Here is a 15,958-nt window from a genome sequence, read left to right as displayed (position 1 = left end):
GTTGTAAACTGGTAATAATAGGCCAGCCCAACGAAGAGATGGCGACAATTGTGACGACAACATCGACTCTACATTGACTTTGCACTTTTGAGACCCGATCTTTTGCTGCCGCCGTCCGTTTTGTTTTCGTTTTTTTTTGGTTTTTGTTTTTTTTTTTTTGTCTTTTTTAGGGGAAATTGTGAAGAAAGTGTTGAAAACGATATTGTAACTGGGAGCGAGTGGTGGTCTCCGTCGATTCGGTATCTGTGTGAATGAGAGAGATTCGCCGCAATGGCTAAGCAAACATGTTGAAGAAGAAGCTCTGCTGTTATTTTGGAGAAGACTGGTCCGCTGAGAGCATTCGGCGGTAGCAGCGGACCTTACTTGTTGGTCGAGGCCATCACCAAGTGGCAGTCAACGGTTACATCTCGGGCACTACAGTCGGGCCTAACCAACAAAAAAATAAAAGAAGAAAAGACTCCATCGTATTCATCTGTTGGATCTGTTTTTTCAAGTTTGTTCGTTTGTTTATTTTTTTTTTTTTTTTTGGAATCACACAACTCCTTGTGATCCACTTTGAGTGTGAGCGACCGATCGATTGCAGCTTTGGTTTGGCTTGGCGTGAAAGTAGTTTCAAAGTTTAATCACATAATTAAGGATAAACAATCAGTGGAAACGCATACAGGAAGCTCTTCGATAATAACTATATAATTATGCTGGTGAGTACACATGCGATCGCGGGGTGATCCCCCGAAATGGCGCATGGCGAATTAATACACCAAACGAAATGCGTTCAATGACCGCTTTACCTCAATTTTGCAAAAGGACAGAATGCTCGAACAGAGCCAACAATTAATTCTTGGCACAATATATACAATAGTTTTGCTTATTTTCTTTTCACAACAACAATGGCAACAAAACGACAATAATAATAACAAAAAAAAAAAAACAAACTTTCTTTTAAGGCGTGTTTACTTATTTAAGTCTTCTACTTTTTTTTCTTTGGCATTTTGTCTAATCTTAAATTGAAAACGTTTTTTCTTTATAGTTGGTGTGTGGGTTTTTGGTTGTTATTTTTTAAGTGGTCACTTAAAATTTTAAATGTGGTCGATGTCATGAACTACATACTCTTCCAAAGGGACAATTATATAATGCCTCTGTGGCGATTAATTGCATCATATTACACACATAATGCATGTTGTATTTGTTTATGACAAATTGTAAATCGACCAACACGCGTTCATAAAGAAAATGTCATAATTATACACATTCAAAGTTAGGTTTATGGTTTTACTACATAGCTAATAAAAACCCATCGAGATGCTAAACATAAGACCCACGTAAACCTTGTAAATATATGTACACATTTTCACAAAATACTTAATTGTTTATAATTCAAATCTGCCTTTATCGAAATTCTTCAATAGCTTTTACTTACCTTTTTCAATTATGTTAAAGCTGTTCACTAATAAGCTGCATGTTTAATAGATTGCAGAATGGTCAATAGTTAGTTTCAATACTTAAACGACAGATGACAATTCATTAAAAAGTTCACTGCAAAGAGAGCTCTGCAAAAAGACTTTCATTCAATCGAATAAAACTATTAAACAATATGCATATAAAATTATATTCAATTTTTATCTTACAATTGCATTAGTTTAATTAAAAACCTCAGTTCAAATAGAACTAGTTAATATTTACAGCAGTTTAAGTTCAAGTTCAATTTCGGGATTTTGTTTTGAATCACGAATAAACCCATAATACAGCCAAATAATAGTAATTTGTTTAATACGTTTATCAGTTAATTTTTCCAAATTTGCTGGAATAACAAATTATATCAATTATTTATTGTTTGTACAATCACCATACACTAGGTGATTATTTTACAATGTGATGTGGACAAATAATGAGGTTTATCAGACATTCTGATTAATTAATGTGTCCAATTAAAACTCAGACAGAAAACATTAAGGGAGTTTAGCATAAACATCAAGTGCCATGATTCACATCATTCAGTTTGATCAGCACTATCCTAAACTAAAACCATTGATCGCGATGGAAACAGTTTTGGCAAATGCCAGTTTGTGGCCCAAGACTCATAAGGCAGCTGAATACGGCATAATGAGGGCATAACACGTATCTAGCAACACTTAGAGAGAAAATGTTTCAGCCTAAGCTCGATGAGTAGTTCAAGTTGGAACAATTTCGCTTCAAAGTGAAACAGTCCACACAGTTGATAAAAAATTAGTATGTAATAATTTGATTACGTCTGATTATGAAATCGCCAAGACCGGACCAAGCAAAGAAGAAGGTGCAAATTGGCTTATAACACCGGCCAAAAACAACTATCATATCGTACGATAACTGCCCTATTGTAAAGTGAAACTAAACTGGAAAAACTGTGGTGCCAGTCGGTCGTAAACAAATGAAAATTGATATGGAAATATCAAACCTGAGGCAGAGGCGTTTTTCGTTACCCAAAATAGGTATACATACATTTGCGTGTATAATTATTTATTGTATTGTATACATCGTAAATATTTGTGTATAAGCAAATAGAAACTTGATAATGCATTTATAGGCCTCTTTTATCATCGAAGTGAAAGACTTTCTTTCTTCCCATTTTCTTTCTTTCTTTCTCTGTTTTGTTTTGGACAGCTTCTTGCAGTTGCATTTAATTATATATTTCGAAACGAAAGGTCTCAAACCGCAAGTCAATGGATCTATTATTTCATCAAGGCCATGCGAGAGTGCGATTTCCTTTTACAGTTACAACAAATAATAAATATTCCAAATTGAGCACAAAACATTTGGAACAGCAGCCATGCCAAAAACCAAAACAAAAGGCCAGTTGGCACAAAGAGAGGAGACAATAAGGTTAAGAAGCTACATGGAATCAGACTATATTTTCTTTATTAGATAATGCAAGACGATCACAAATTATGTCAAGCGGCAGTGGCCTCTTGGGGCCTGGTCAATTAAAATATTTTCACAAATTTTAGCATATAGGCCAACCGTTAGCCCAGCATAACTAAAGAGAGTTCTTTTTCGGCACGAGATTTCTTCTCGATTCAAGTACAAATCGCTTTGCGTTGGATTTGAAAGCCAACCACTTGCCTTATAATTATGACTTTCAGTTTTTTATTGTTTTCGGAAAGGTCTAACTATAATTAAGCGTGAGTAATTTGAAAGGGTTTGTGTCCCTTGTTTTCTCTTTAGTTTCTTATTGGGTTACTCTACTCCATGGTAGGGCGTAAGAATTGTAAGTCTTTGATTGTTAATACATACATAATTATAAAAATAAAATAGAACCTTTTTTTTAAATTTAATTTGTATGCTATGGTATATCAAAGTCGACGCGACGACTTATTTTAATTTATTATTTTGACCAAATTGTCTACCCTTTGCTTCTTCTGTACATTATACATACATATACATTTATAAATTTTTATTGCATTTTATCTGCTTCGTAAAAATAGAAATTTAGTTCACCGAAATGTCTTTAAAAAAAATGCTTGTGCTAAATTATTGCAGATATTTACGTCATTACGTAAGCATTTTAAGTTTTGCATATACATACATATGTAAATTTCCGAAAAAACAAACATCGAAAAGACACAGACTTACATAAAAACTGTCAAAGAAATTAGAAAAACGGCAAGGTGTAAAAGGCAAAAAGCAAAAATATGGAATATGCTGTGCCTTGCCCGTAAAAAATGCGGATGATATAAATATTTTATGTGCATGTTGGTTGTTCGCCAGTTTTGAGTGGATTCTAAAATGCGGTTTCTTACCTTTCGGTACATTGGCTTACTCATTAGGTGTAAACTGGTTCGTTTTTAAAGTCTTTCGTTTACGCAATTTCCTATGACGAAATGGTTTTGTTTTGTTTTGTTTGTCATTTCTTAACAATTTCTCCTCTACTTTTGTTTTGTACATGAGTACTTAAACCCTTCTCATTGCTCTCTCTCCCTATCTGTACATACTTTCAGTTTCTCATAAAGAGTTCAAGTGCTCGGCACTCAATGTTTGTCTTGATGTTAGCCTTTTGTTGCCTAAGCAGTGCATTGGGCGCCAAGATAATCAAAAAAATGGTAAAGGCCGAGCAGAATAACAATGACCACAAAGACGGAGCAGTGGCAAAAGAACCTGCACCAGCAGCAGAAGCAGCATCCAATGAAGACAACGATGGCGATGGCGATGCCGATGACGACGACGATGATAATGATGATGATAACGAGGAGGAGGAAGAAACTGTAGCTAAGGTTGAGGCTGACAAAGAAACTGCTTCAACAGCTGACCACAAAAATCCGAATGCAGTGCAAGCGGCTGATCCCACAGATCTCAGTGTTTGGGGCATGGTTCGATCGCTTTGGAGTTGGTTGCGAAGCGATTTAAGTGAAAGCCTCTTTGGCGGCGATGACGACGACGACGACGATAAAAAAAAACCAGCAACAGTAGCAGCTGTGGGTGAGTGAAAATCACAAAAACTGAAAATAAAATTAATTCGTAAATAGTAAAACCAAAATATACGCGCAGATTTCAAGCTGTTTCATGCCTAAATGATACTGATTAGTGACTTCCCTAATCAACGTTGATTATTCCCATAGCTAGTCGACAGCTCTTCACACAGTTTCTCGACTTACTTTCGTTTTCAATGAAACCTGATCAAGTCTTCGGTTATTTGCTTCTAGTAAACAGACGCTGAAAGGTGGCGGTGGTTATTCACTTCTCCTCTCTGTAATTTCTCTTTCTGAGTTTTTCTAGATTGCGCGAATTTTTTTATAAAAGATATATAATAAAAGACAACAACAACTACAGCAATGGCAAAAAAAAAATGCTTAACACGCATCTCTAAAAGATGAGAAAATATTTGCTTAGCTTCGTTTTGCCAAGATGTTTGTTGCTTTTTTTCGGACTTTCGCAATACTCGTCGTTCAGGTCTGTTTATTGATCAAATTATAGTAATGATATGATAAATAAAGAAGCAAGAGTCAAAAGAAAAAAAAAAACAGCCTTTTTTTTAGGGAACTGCTCGAAATGTTTGCAAAACAAAAGACTTAAGATACAAACTTGAATTTGAGTCACACACCGAAGAAATTGTAGGATTTTAAATATGTATGTATAATGAAATATTAATTAACTCAAAAGTTTTGGATGTGAGATTGAAAAAGGCCGGGCTAATTAACACAAGATATAAAATAATTATTTTTTTTAAGACACTGGGGCTAGATAAAAACTAAACCAATAATAGTTTGCACTGATGTTGATAATAATCCGCTTAAATACAACAAAGTTTGTGTTCTCAAATTAAATTTTCAAACAATTTATAACATGCACTCAAAGGCATATTAAATTCGCCCAATTGTGTGTAATAGAACCTTTTTGACCTTAAAAGCCCGATATAGCCACCAAATTTGGTATGTGGATTTCTTCCTATAAAACACACAGAAAATTGTTGGCCCTATTATAGAGTAGTTTGATTCAAGGAACCAATTGGGGTTAATACGTACGATTTAAGTTTTATAGAGGTTAAAATGAAGTTGGATCAGAAGTGCGCAAGGAATAAAACAAATATTTTGAAAGGGTACCTAAACTTTGGTGCGGTCGGTTGGTTTTTTTACCCTATGTTTAAAATTTATATTTAAAACTTTTAGTTTGTTGATTCAAATAAATAATCGTTATCTTTCTTTGCAGAAGGTCGTACATTTGGGAAAATTCGCCGATTACAAATGGCTCTTATACCAATTATCTTCAAATTTGGTGTCCTTTCGGCCATGGTAGCATTCCTAGTGGCAATTGGCATGAAATCTCTATTCCTACTTAAGGTTTTGGTTCTGATGAATGCAATTGCCATTTTGGGCAAGTTTATAACTTTAAAGTCAAGCTTGTTTGGTCAATATGAGCACACGGCTCCATCGTTTAATTACCCTGGTTGGAATCCTCATGCCAAGGAGTCAAATTGGGGCACAACCGGACTAAGTGGATCACCACCCCATCCCCCTAGCAAGGAAATTCATTTGCACATACACGGCAATGCCCAAACTCAGGCCCAGCTGGCCGGTGGTTACAATTATGAGATGCAGGGCGTTGGCGGTGGTTGGGCTAGTCGCTCTGATCCGTATGGAGGTTATGCACCTTCCACTGGTGCTCAATATCTGGACAGTGCACCATCTAACGCCAACGGTATTGGCGAGCTGCCCAACAACACTGATCCCATGGCATTGCTGCCCACAAAATATCCGGCGAGAAATCTAATACGCTAAAGGAAGCTGATGCATTAGGTTCTAGGCACCAGGTCGACCACCGGATAACGAATATTTAGTCAGCGACTTTCCAAGGTCGCAGCTTTACCTAAATTTAATGATGACAGCTAGTTAATTAGGCTTACAAAAACTGATTGATAAATATATTATTTATATATGTATGTGTAATAAAATGTAATTTAATTGTAATGCACAAATTCTATCTTATTATGAAGAAGTTTGATTGATGTGTCCGTCGCTATCGAAGAAAGTCTCTCGTGTGGGCTTAGCTTCACATTTTTTGGAGGTCTATGATTAATTGGGCATTTGACATGTGCCACCGTCTAGCCAAGATCGTATTGTTGTTGTTGTGCTTATTATTGTGCCTTCAGCTCAACAACAATGGGCGTGTGCGGATTTCACGTTTTGCTGCCTAATCATCGACATTATCGCCAACATTGAAATGGAAGTCGGAGTCATGACTTTAAAAGTTGATTTCATCAATGTTGTTGGTCTTGCTTTGGTGTTCGGTAGCTTGGGGCAGACTTCAAAGAAGAAAGAAATCTATATATGTACGCATACATATTAATGTATATGCCCTATTTGGTGTATCGTGATGCGGGTCTTCGTCTAATCGTTAATAGTCTCTCAGCGAAAAAGGTTGAGCTGCAACAAATTGAGCTAATAGGAAATGAGTAGTTCACATTGTTTGTTTAAGTGATTCAACTTCATTCAAATATTTGCACAAAAAAGTGAAAGATTTGCTATACATAGATATAAGAAAGTTGACTAGGTAAATTGAGAAGATTAAGAGATAAAATTCACTAATTGTAACCTTGTACAGAAAAAGTGAATCTATGTTCTTGCTAGTCTTTGATTGATGACTTTTCGTTTCGGCTTGTTTTTTATGTCAAATTCAGCAGTCAGTCGAACTGGCTTCCTAGTGGAGATGTGACCCACTTTCAAGCTGACCCACACCACAACCAGTCTAGGCATACTTTTTAAGAATTCTTCATTGAAAGTTTGATTATGATTTCTTTGCTCGTGGCTGACTTTGCCTGCATAATGAAACTAAGAATTGTTCGTCGAAGTTTCTTTATTTATATAAATTTTAAAGTTCTATTAACTCTGTAATAATCGCTACTATGCAGAGAATCTTACAGTAACTAGAACGATTTTAATTCGGATCAGATCGCTTCTATATAAAAAAAAAAAGTATTTCTATTACTATTTCCTACAGGTTTCAATCTAGGCAGTAGAGCAGTGTGGTGGATATGACACACGATTGCATCGAATATTTATAAGTATGACAATTTTTTTAATAAATTTATTCAATTTATATATATTTTTTTTTTTTTTAATTTAAATCAAACCCTGCATTGAGACCGGCTTAAAACCAATTCTCAAAGAAGTAATTTAATTGAAAATTACTTCACGGCTATTTCAAAAATCTTCACCCGGACCCAAGAAGCATGGTTAAAAACATATTTTCTGTATGGGTAAAAAATGTATTATTTTGTAACGTTTTGTTAACAATTTCTCAGACAAGACATCAGAAAATCAAGTCTAAAAAACTTTAGGACTAAGTAAACTTTAAATAATTGGAAAATGAAAGAGTGGATTTTTTTGAACTTTTTTAAAGTGTTAAAAACCTAAATTATGCAAACATCATGGCCCATCTGATGCCGCGTCCAAATATTCTAATTTATTTTATTTGTTTGTGATTAAATACATATTTCGAAATTTGGACCTATATTTAAATTTCTTAAAAAATGCAGAGTTTTAGATCCCATAGATGCGGAAGGAAGTGTGCCAACATTTTTAGACGCCTTTCACCTGTGCACCTTTTAGTCAAGTCAACTTATAAAATTGTATGACTTTAGCTTTAGTACACTCAGAGAAAAAATAAGATTTTTTCGTATTTTTTCCGTTTTCATTGCTCGTTTTGTTTTAATTATTACTCTTTATGAGAGATATATGCCATTAACTTGTGATGTCATAAATATCGGTTCATATTTAGAAAATATAGAAAAAATTTATAGGAAATAATATAGTTAATAGTTACGGTAATATTTCGTTTTGATTGACTGTTTCTTTCATTGTAGCGTCGGACAGAATAAATGCACACTTTTTACCTTTAAGCCAAAACTATTTGGTCCATAGAAACCAAATTATTTATCCAAAAGGAAATTGCACTGAAAATTAAATGGGAAAGTCCCGATCAAAAATAGTAAACGGTTAGTGCTTAGCTTTAGCTTAAAGTTTGTAGCTTGCGACATTTTTAGGATAAAATGTATAAATAATTAAAAGTTTTACGAGGATATGGGATCGAATCCCAGGCTAGTGTAGTGTTCGTCTAAGCCGAAGGCCATAGTTACCAATGCTTGTAAAATATAGTTAGGTGATAGTTTACAACTGAATTCTGTACTGATAATTATAATAATATTAATAAACTAAACAAAATTGCTTAATAGTTTTAGTGATAGTAAAGCAAGAATCCTGAAGATGTTAAATCTCAAGTTCCCTGAGGACATGCGCATAATATTTGTTTCATGATACAAAATAAATGCCACAAACAAATCACTTATCTTATTTTTGTATGTTAAGTTTTAGGAAAAGAAATACAAATGTTATTCTAATTGTAAGATAAAAAAAAAAAACTTGGCGTTCTACATGTCACGTGCCGAAGTTTTCAAAAATCCATTTAAAAAAACTACTTAAGATTATTGAATCAAATATATATCACAATTTTTGTGCATGAAATCAGAACATTTAAAAAAGGGATTCAAACATTCCTTCAGGTTTTGCTGAAATAGGAAATGAAAATTGTCAGGATCGGACTGCTATATCATATAGCTCCAGAACAAACATTTTCATAAAAATTGGAGTATCCCCATGAAATTTACTACGATGATAGTATTGGATATAATAACTCAGATTCCGAAATTTCCGATCGGATAAATAGAACACAAGTTACAGTCAATTTTAATCGGTTCAATCGCTGCCGGCAGCGCTGCTTGCTGCTTACTACGTCATCATCAAATCAACAGAGCACATGCATACACACACAGACGCAACTCTACATGAACTGTATGTGTATGCGTGCGTTGCTTAGCTTAGGGAATGAGGGAAGAAAAAGAACAAATTGTAGTTTATATATTGATGAATTTATTTTTGAACATGTAAAATTATTATTGTCAAGGAGTGCAAGGGTATATAATCTTCGGCATAGCCGAATTTAACTTCTTTGGTATTTTTTTGTTGCTTTTGACAATTTTTTTACTTTGAACGCTTACGAATGTCACGTTCAAGAGTAGAGAATTGTCCATACATACATACATATGTACTACTTTTTTTACATTCCAGAAAAGTCTCAAAAATTAATAAATCAGCGTCGTCTAGGAATTCATAATCTAAAATCCGATTTTAGTTAACGCTTTCGGCGAAAATAGTATGGAAAGTGATTTATGTTTAATAAGTGTCCTGGGGAATTGTCTATGATATAAGATAAAGAAATATTCACTATAACTGTGTTTGCAATATTTAGAGCAGTGGTCGGCACGGCCCATTCCCCGGACTAGGGGCTAGCTCTGCCGCAGCGTTGTCGTCTCACATACACTGTAAATGCTCGTGTAGGTTCGGCAATGGCACTTCGGAAACAATTCGACTCTTGCTTGTCAGAAAAAAAATGATTTAAAAAAAAATTGGTCCACATGTCAAAACTACACCTAAAAAAATGTTTGTTGACAAATGGAAAAATTAGTTTTCTCTTGATTGACAATTTTAATTCTATGTGCAATGCGTTATTTGCTTTCAAGTTTCTTTAAAGTAGGTTATAATACAATAAATAAAAAAAAGTTTCGTACTTCGTGATTGTTGCCACACACACAAATGCAAAACCTAACTTTTGATTGTAGGCGTGCCGACCCCTGATTTAGAGTATCACACACTGTGGGTGGGTTTCTAACATGTCACTATGGTCTGGATGTCGATTTTTTTGGCATAAACTACAGTTTGAATGCTAAAGAGTTGAAATTTTGCAAGCATGCTGGAAATACTAAAAGAAAATTTCAATTTTTTTTTTTGGAATCGCACCATGTCTTTACCGCGATTTGTAGAAAACAATAAAATTTGACAAGTGGAATTAACGTCGAATTGTTTATTTGAAAACCGTGAACTAACACTTTATGAATCGTTGGTGACATTGGATACCACGGATAAATATGCATATACATATAAGCAAAAAGTTCTCTCACAAAAGGAACGAAATTTATCCGAACTTAAATAAAAATTACATGAAATTGCTATTTAAATAATGTGAAAATTATTTAAAAGGGCCTCGCTAAAACTGGTTATGGTTGATAGTATATTTTCAATTTTCATTAACAACTATTGATATTTTAGATTCCAGCCATTTAGAATGCTTGGACATAAATCGTTCCAACATTTGGTTGCATTTCAATAGGTTTTTTTAATGAATGATTTAAAATTACTTATTTTTTTATATATTTCTTTTATTTTTTCGTATTCCAGATGGTTATTGTTGACTTTACTATAGATCCATTCTGATACAGATTTTATTTCTCGATTGTTGCTGCACTAAATATCGATGAGTTCTTTATGACAAAATTCAAACTTGCCTGAATATTATCAAATTAATGGGAAAGGGGGAAAAACGGGGCGAAGGCATTAGTTTGCGATCAAAGACGACATATATAGGTACCAACTTGTGTCATTACTTTTTGTCAGCAGGTGTCAGCACTTAAATCCCAAGACTACACATAAAATAAATATATACGTTAAAAACTACATGCCTTGATGTATATTTTCTATATTTTAAATTATTTTTATGTGCAAAATTCCACAAATGGTGGCACTTTAAACTTTAGGTTTTTTTTTCACTTTCCAAATGTCGATTACGCACAAAGCACATGTCTGACTTTGAGAGCTTGGTACGAACCCAGGGATGCCATTAAAAATTTTTTTTAAATCGATATTTTGTGCTCAGGGTATCTACTTTCATAATCAATTACCAAAACCACCGAATCTTTTCATGAAAATTTGGACTTTATGCCAAAAAATCGACATCCAGGCCATAGTGCATGTATGAAATGTGCACCCAAAAGTATTCTATAGAAAGTGAAAGATTATTTTAATTTAAAAAAATCTCGACTCTCTGTGGCATACTTTTTTAAATTGCTATATCTAGGGCCTTTCTTTAAATTTTTGGGTGAATCGAAGGAAAATGATCTTGAAGGTATCTAGTTTTAATTTGTTGCATCGAATTTATTGGTTCGTGTGATAAAGCTTTGTTAATGTGCGTTTTATCCATTTAATGCATCGTAATAATAATGAAATATTAAAATGATTTATCGAACAAATAAAAAAGCCTAAAAGTATGCAATTTGGTGAAATTTTACATTTTGAATATTACAAGAAATGAAGCAAGTAAGTCATGTCGCCGACTTAAGTATACCTTGCACCAGTAAAACAAATATATTTCAAATTTATAATAACAAATGCATTTATGTATTTATAAAAATTCTGCTCAAATGCTCTTACAAGCATAACTTAGTATCTCGCTCGCTCACGCACATGCGCACCCTAGCGGCCCTCACCATCCAACGTCCAACTCCGGCCTTATGGAAAAAATAAACGGACGGACGGATATGGCTAGATCGACTCGGCCGTTGATACTGATCAAGAATATATATACTGTTTGGGGTCGGAATAGCTTCTTTCTGCCTGTAACATACATTTTGGCGACTTTAATATACCATTTCACCCTATGTAATGATGTACATGTGCACGTGTAGTTGTTAGCTGCCTAATTTTTCTACCTTGCTAACGATAACACAAGTGTATGCTAAAGATCGGGGTCGTGCACTTCTAGCGTTGCTCTTGCTTAGCTCGTCGGATGAGGGGAGGTTCTTTCCTACTCTAGGCATACGCACGGATCATACAGAAAAAATATAAGTGCACTATCAGAAACTAAAAGGATGTAAAAAGCAAAATATTGAACCAGATCGGGATACTATTAATTGTGCGGACGACTTCTCTGCAGATTAGCTAAAGGTGTTGTTCGCTAACCCTTCTGTACCCACCCTACCTTGGCAAACTATTGGGTTTAATTGATTGCCCCTTAACAGACACTTAAATGATCTTAGACGATTTGTAACGGCAGCATAGTCATGGATTCAGGTGACGGACTCCTCAAAGAATTAGTTTACACAAACACGTCGAAATTTCAAGTTACGGGTTTAATTCCAAACAAAGGGTTTTCATGACTTAATTTTCTAAGAAATTACAAAATAAAGATATGCAAAAAGATATGGCAAGAGAAATTTAAATACGATAATTAGAGCAAATATAGATTCAAAAAAATTCATAGTAATTCAAAAGAGATTTGGGTTATGTGGCCGCGTGTGCCAGTTGGCAATGAAACAAATATTTATAGTATATACATGTGTGTGTTAACTCACGATTTATCCAACGGTGCGATCTCTGGGCCCATCGATGCTGCAGGGATTTGCTGTATAATTTGGTTATTAGAAAAATGAAATGCAACAAAGCCAATCTTAACGCATTACATACCCATTAGGTTTCCTAATAAGGAAAACTGATTTTACTTAACCAAATAGGGACTTAATTTTAATAATATTTAAAGTTTCGTTACGTTACTTAAAATAATAATTCATTTAAATTTCTTTTAGTTTAGCAAAAATTTTTACGTTAATCAAAGAGAAAAAAAATGTATGAAAAGGTGTTGCCGTGGTGCAACAAAAAAAGTAGTATCCAAACCAAAGGGCTGCTACTCCATACTTTGCGTAAAGATGAAACAAGAAAAGGTAGCAGAACTACTACTAAGTATGCATATGCACCAAAAAGAAATCGAAAAGTAGTAGATCTCGCTCAAATTGGGTGTATAATATTGGTATTTTTAATATATATTAGCCGGGGACTTGCTTCATTTCATCACCAGACTAATTTAGTCTGGCCCATGGCGATGATTATTGATGAAATGGAAGGGTTGATGAAGAAAATCCGAGGCTCGCTGGTGTCTTGGTTATTTAACGATGTTCCAACGAAGAAAATATCAGCGATTGGGCTGGGGAACAATTAACCAAATAGTCCCAACGAAAATAAAAAATCCAAGGCTGCTTGAAAGCCAAAAGTTTCTTGGTCGACGCCACGCGACCGAAATATAAATTTCAACTGAAACATAACGGGGGTTAAATTCTAATATTTTGACTAAATTTGATTTTATATCACCTTATTCTTCGAAAATTCAGTAATATTTTTATTCACTTTAGCCAAATATGTATATAACTGCCTTGTGCAGTACTGTACTTTTTAAACGATGATGTAATATGCACGTGTTTCACAAATATATATGTATATATATATATTTATTTGAATATTAATATTCACGTCTTTCCGCAATCAAAGTATCAAGTTAAATAAAAAAGCCTGTACCAAAAATTCTGTTTCTAAGCAAATGCAATGCATGCGAACGAATTCTAACGGATCTTTTCCATGTTCTCTTCTTTGCTTACGCTTTGCGTTCGCTGTGCGAAATGAAAGTAAGAACCGTACCAAGTGAAGACATGTGCGTAGTACTCAAGGGGGGTTATTCATTTATTCTTGCAAACAAACAAAAGAAAATGTTTTCTCCGAAATGCAATTAAATTTATTATTATTAAAGAGGGCTACTACACCTATAGGTGATAGGTAATTGAAGTTGATACATTATGAATTTGCTTTCTATATACTGTATAAAAAAAATAAATTGTTTATACTTTTTAGATTTTAGCTACTACGTTCACACGTACATAATTGTCATTAAACAATACGCTTGATTAGATAGAACAGCTACAACACTTGCAAATACGAGTCCTACCTTTAAGAATCAGTTCAAAAAAATAATAAACTAAATGTGTTGAAAGTGCAATGCTCCCTCTATTCAACGCATCCCCAATCCAGAACACTCCCTCTGGGCGAAGAGCCACCCATGTTCTTTTGAAGATTGCATTCAAAAGGCCCCAAGTGTTGCAAGTTTTATTAAAATGGCAGTCCCTTACCATTCAGAATTCATTTGAATAAAATCGAAGTCGAATCTTGCCTATTACACAATCCCCTTGTCCGTTCTAACTTTTCAATTCAATCATCGCTCTGTTCCTGGTGGTGTTGATGACGTCGCAGTAGCTGTTGCTGTGGTTGACGATGAAGAAGCTGCTACTGCCGCTGCTGCTACTGCCGCTGCGGCAACTGCTGCTGCTAGACTCTGGTTAGAGATCATCTGCGTACGAAAGTCATCGCGTCGCAAGTATTGCTGATATAGCTGCGAGTTGGGATCGAATGGATAACCAGCTGCAGCTACAGCGGATGAGCGGCAGATGCAAGGAAAGAGGGGTACGATCCGGCGGCTGCATTGAGGGGATTTTGTTGGCATTTTTTGCCTGCATCATTGACACCGGCACCCGATGAATTAAGAGATGTTGCCCCACTCTTCGCTGGCGCCTTGGCAAATAAGCTTCCCGAAACTGATCCCAATAACTGCTTGCAGTCGTTTGATCGCCATAAAGTCCCAATGCGCCCCGAGTGGTGTGTGCAAAATAAAGGCACTGTCCCGTACCATCTCACCCCCCAGCTGACGAAGTTTTCAACGGGATGTCGGCGGCATCTGCCGAGGATTACTATTGACTACCAGGACCGGCAGGTGTTGCTCCTGACACTGCACCAGCTGATGGTACTGAGGCAGATGGGCCTCCCGACTTAAGGCCTGTATGAAGCTGGAAACCTGATGAAGTGCCTAAGCATGGGCCTGTAAATGATTGTTGGTCGAGCCAATAGAGGATGAGCTGTTATAATGTTGCTGCTGCTGCTGTTATTGTTGATGATGTTGCTGCTGTTGCGTGGCGGTGGACTAATGGTGTGCCGTTGATGGAAGTACCATGGAGGCGGTACTTCCAGCAAGCATTGCAGGCCCAGAAGATGCCGATGATGGCGCCGAGGATTCTGGTACTGCCGCCGGCTTGTCAACAGTTGAGCCTTGTTGTTTTGTGCTGCTGTGATTTAGCTGCGTTTGTTGCTGTTGCTGGCAGGAGTTTTGTTGCTGATGTTGCTGTTGTTGTTGTGGCAATGACAGCAGCAACTTTTGTTGTTGCTGATAGTTTTGGTTATAATCCGATTGCAACTGGGTAATTCGAGGAGTCTGTTGCTGTTGCTGCTGTGCAGACTTATTATTGGCCTGCTGCTGCTGCTCTGTTGCGTCTGCTGTTCCCCTTTGAAGAAAACCATGGCTGCTGCACGATTACACATCTCGAAGGCTTTATCTGGTGCAACATCACCCAATATCGACTGATATTGCGCATATGTTGTAGCCGTAGGAGTAGGCGAAGGGTATTTCGTCAACATGCACTCTTGATTTTGATTGCTTCATTAGACGGCAGTTCCTTCAGGCTTTTAATAGGAAGGTGAAAACTGGTAGTGTCACTATGTTGATTTCAGTCCTTAATTAGTTGATTTCGAGACATGTTGCTTCCTTCGGATATGGAATTTGAATAGCATCAACGTTGTTGATTGATATTTATAGTTAATTGTGAAGGTTAATAGCATCAACAAGAGCGTTGATCAATGTTAAAAAAGCATATTTATGCTGTAAAATGAAAATAATAATCTCGTGTGATGGGATTAGATCTTAATGTTTTATTATTTGGTCGAGGTAATGTACG

The 15,958-nt window shown here is 35.6% G+C and overlaps 2 protein-coding genes and 1 long non-coding RNA gene across 3 annotated transcripts; 1 reads left to right on the top strand and 2 right to left on the bottom strand.

The window, feature by feature from the left end:
- Positions 1–414: 414 nt before the first annotated feature.
- On the top strand, positions 415–6,406 carry LOC137572486 (uncharacterized). Its single transcript, XM_068284241.1, has 3 exons — positions 415–698; positions 3,972–4,449; positions 5,677–6,406. Exons 1-3 carry the CDS (start codon positions 693–695, stop codon positions 6,243–6,245), a joined length of 1,053 nt encoding a protein of 350 aa, XP_068140342.1. The 5' UTR covers positions 415–692; the 3' UTR covers positions 6,246–6,406.
- A 6,063-nt stretch (positions 6,407–12,469) lies between these two features.
- On the bottom strand, positions 12,470–13,847 carry LOC137572482 (uncharacterized). The gene is made up of 2 exons (XR_011031663.1): positions 13,497–13,847; positions 12,470–13,439 (listed from the first exon to the last, which is right to left on the bottom strand). It is a non-coding gene; the product is annotated as an uncharacterized lncRNA (long non-coding RNA).
- A 541-nt stretch (positions 13,848–14,388) lies between these two features.
- LOC137572480 (uncharacterized) lies at positions 14,389–15,666 on the bottom strand. The gene is made up of 4 exons (XM_068284236.1): positions 15,575–15,666; positions 15,178–15,508; positions 14,922–15,036; positions 14,389–14,600 (listed from the first exon to the last, which is right to left on the bottom strand). Exons 1-4 carry the CDS (start codon positions 15,664–15,666, stop codon positions 14,389–14,391), a joined length of 750 nt encoding a protein of 249 aa, XP_068140337.1.
- Between the last annotated feature and the right edge of the window lie 292 nt (positions 15,667–15,958).

This window comes from Drosophila tropicalis, unplaced genomic scaffold (genome assembly GCF_018151085.1).
Source record: "Drosophila tropicalis isolate 14030-0801.00 unplaced genomic scaffold, ASM1815108v1 contig_330, whole genome shotgun sequence".
Lineage (NCBI taxonomy): Eukaryota > Metazoa > Arthropoda > Insecta > Diptera > Drosophilidae > Drosophila > Drosophila tropicalis.
This window is presented reverse-complemented; position numbering and strand designations above follow the sequence as displayed.

Coding starts and splice junctions, on each gene's coding strand:
- LOC137572486 (XM_068284241.1), top strand. Junction 4,450..5,676: donor AGCAACAGTAGCAGCTGTGG/GTGAGTGAAAAT, acceptor CTTTCTTTGCAG/AAGGTCGTACATTTGGGAAA.
- LOC137572480 (XM_068284236.1), bottom strand. CDS start 15,666: ATGAAGCAATCAAAATCAAGAGTGCATGTTGACGAAATACCCTTCGCC. Junction 15,037..15,177: donor CTGGAAGTACCGCCTCCATG/GTACTTCCATCA, acceptor GCCCATGCTTAG/GCACTTCATCAGGTTTCCAG. Junction 14,601..14,921: donor GCCGGTCCTGGTAGTCAATA/GTAATCCTCGGC, acceptor CATCCGCTGTAG/CTGCAGCTGGTTATCCATTC.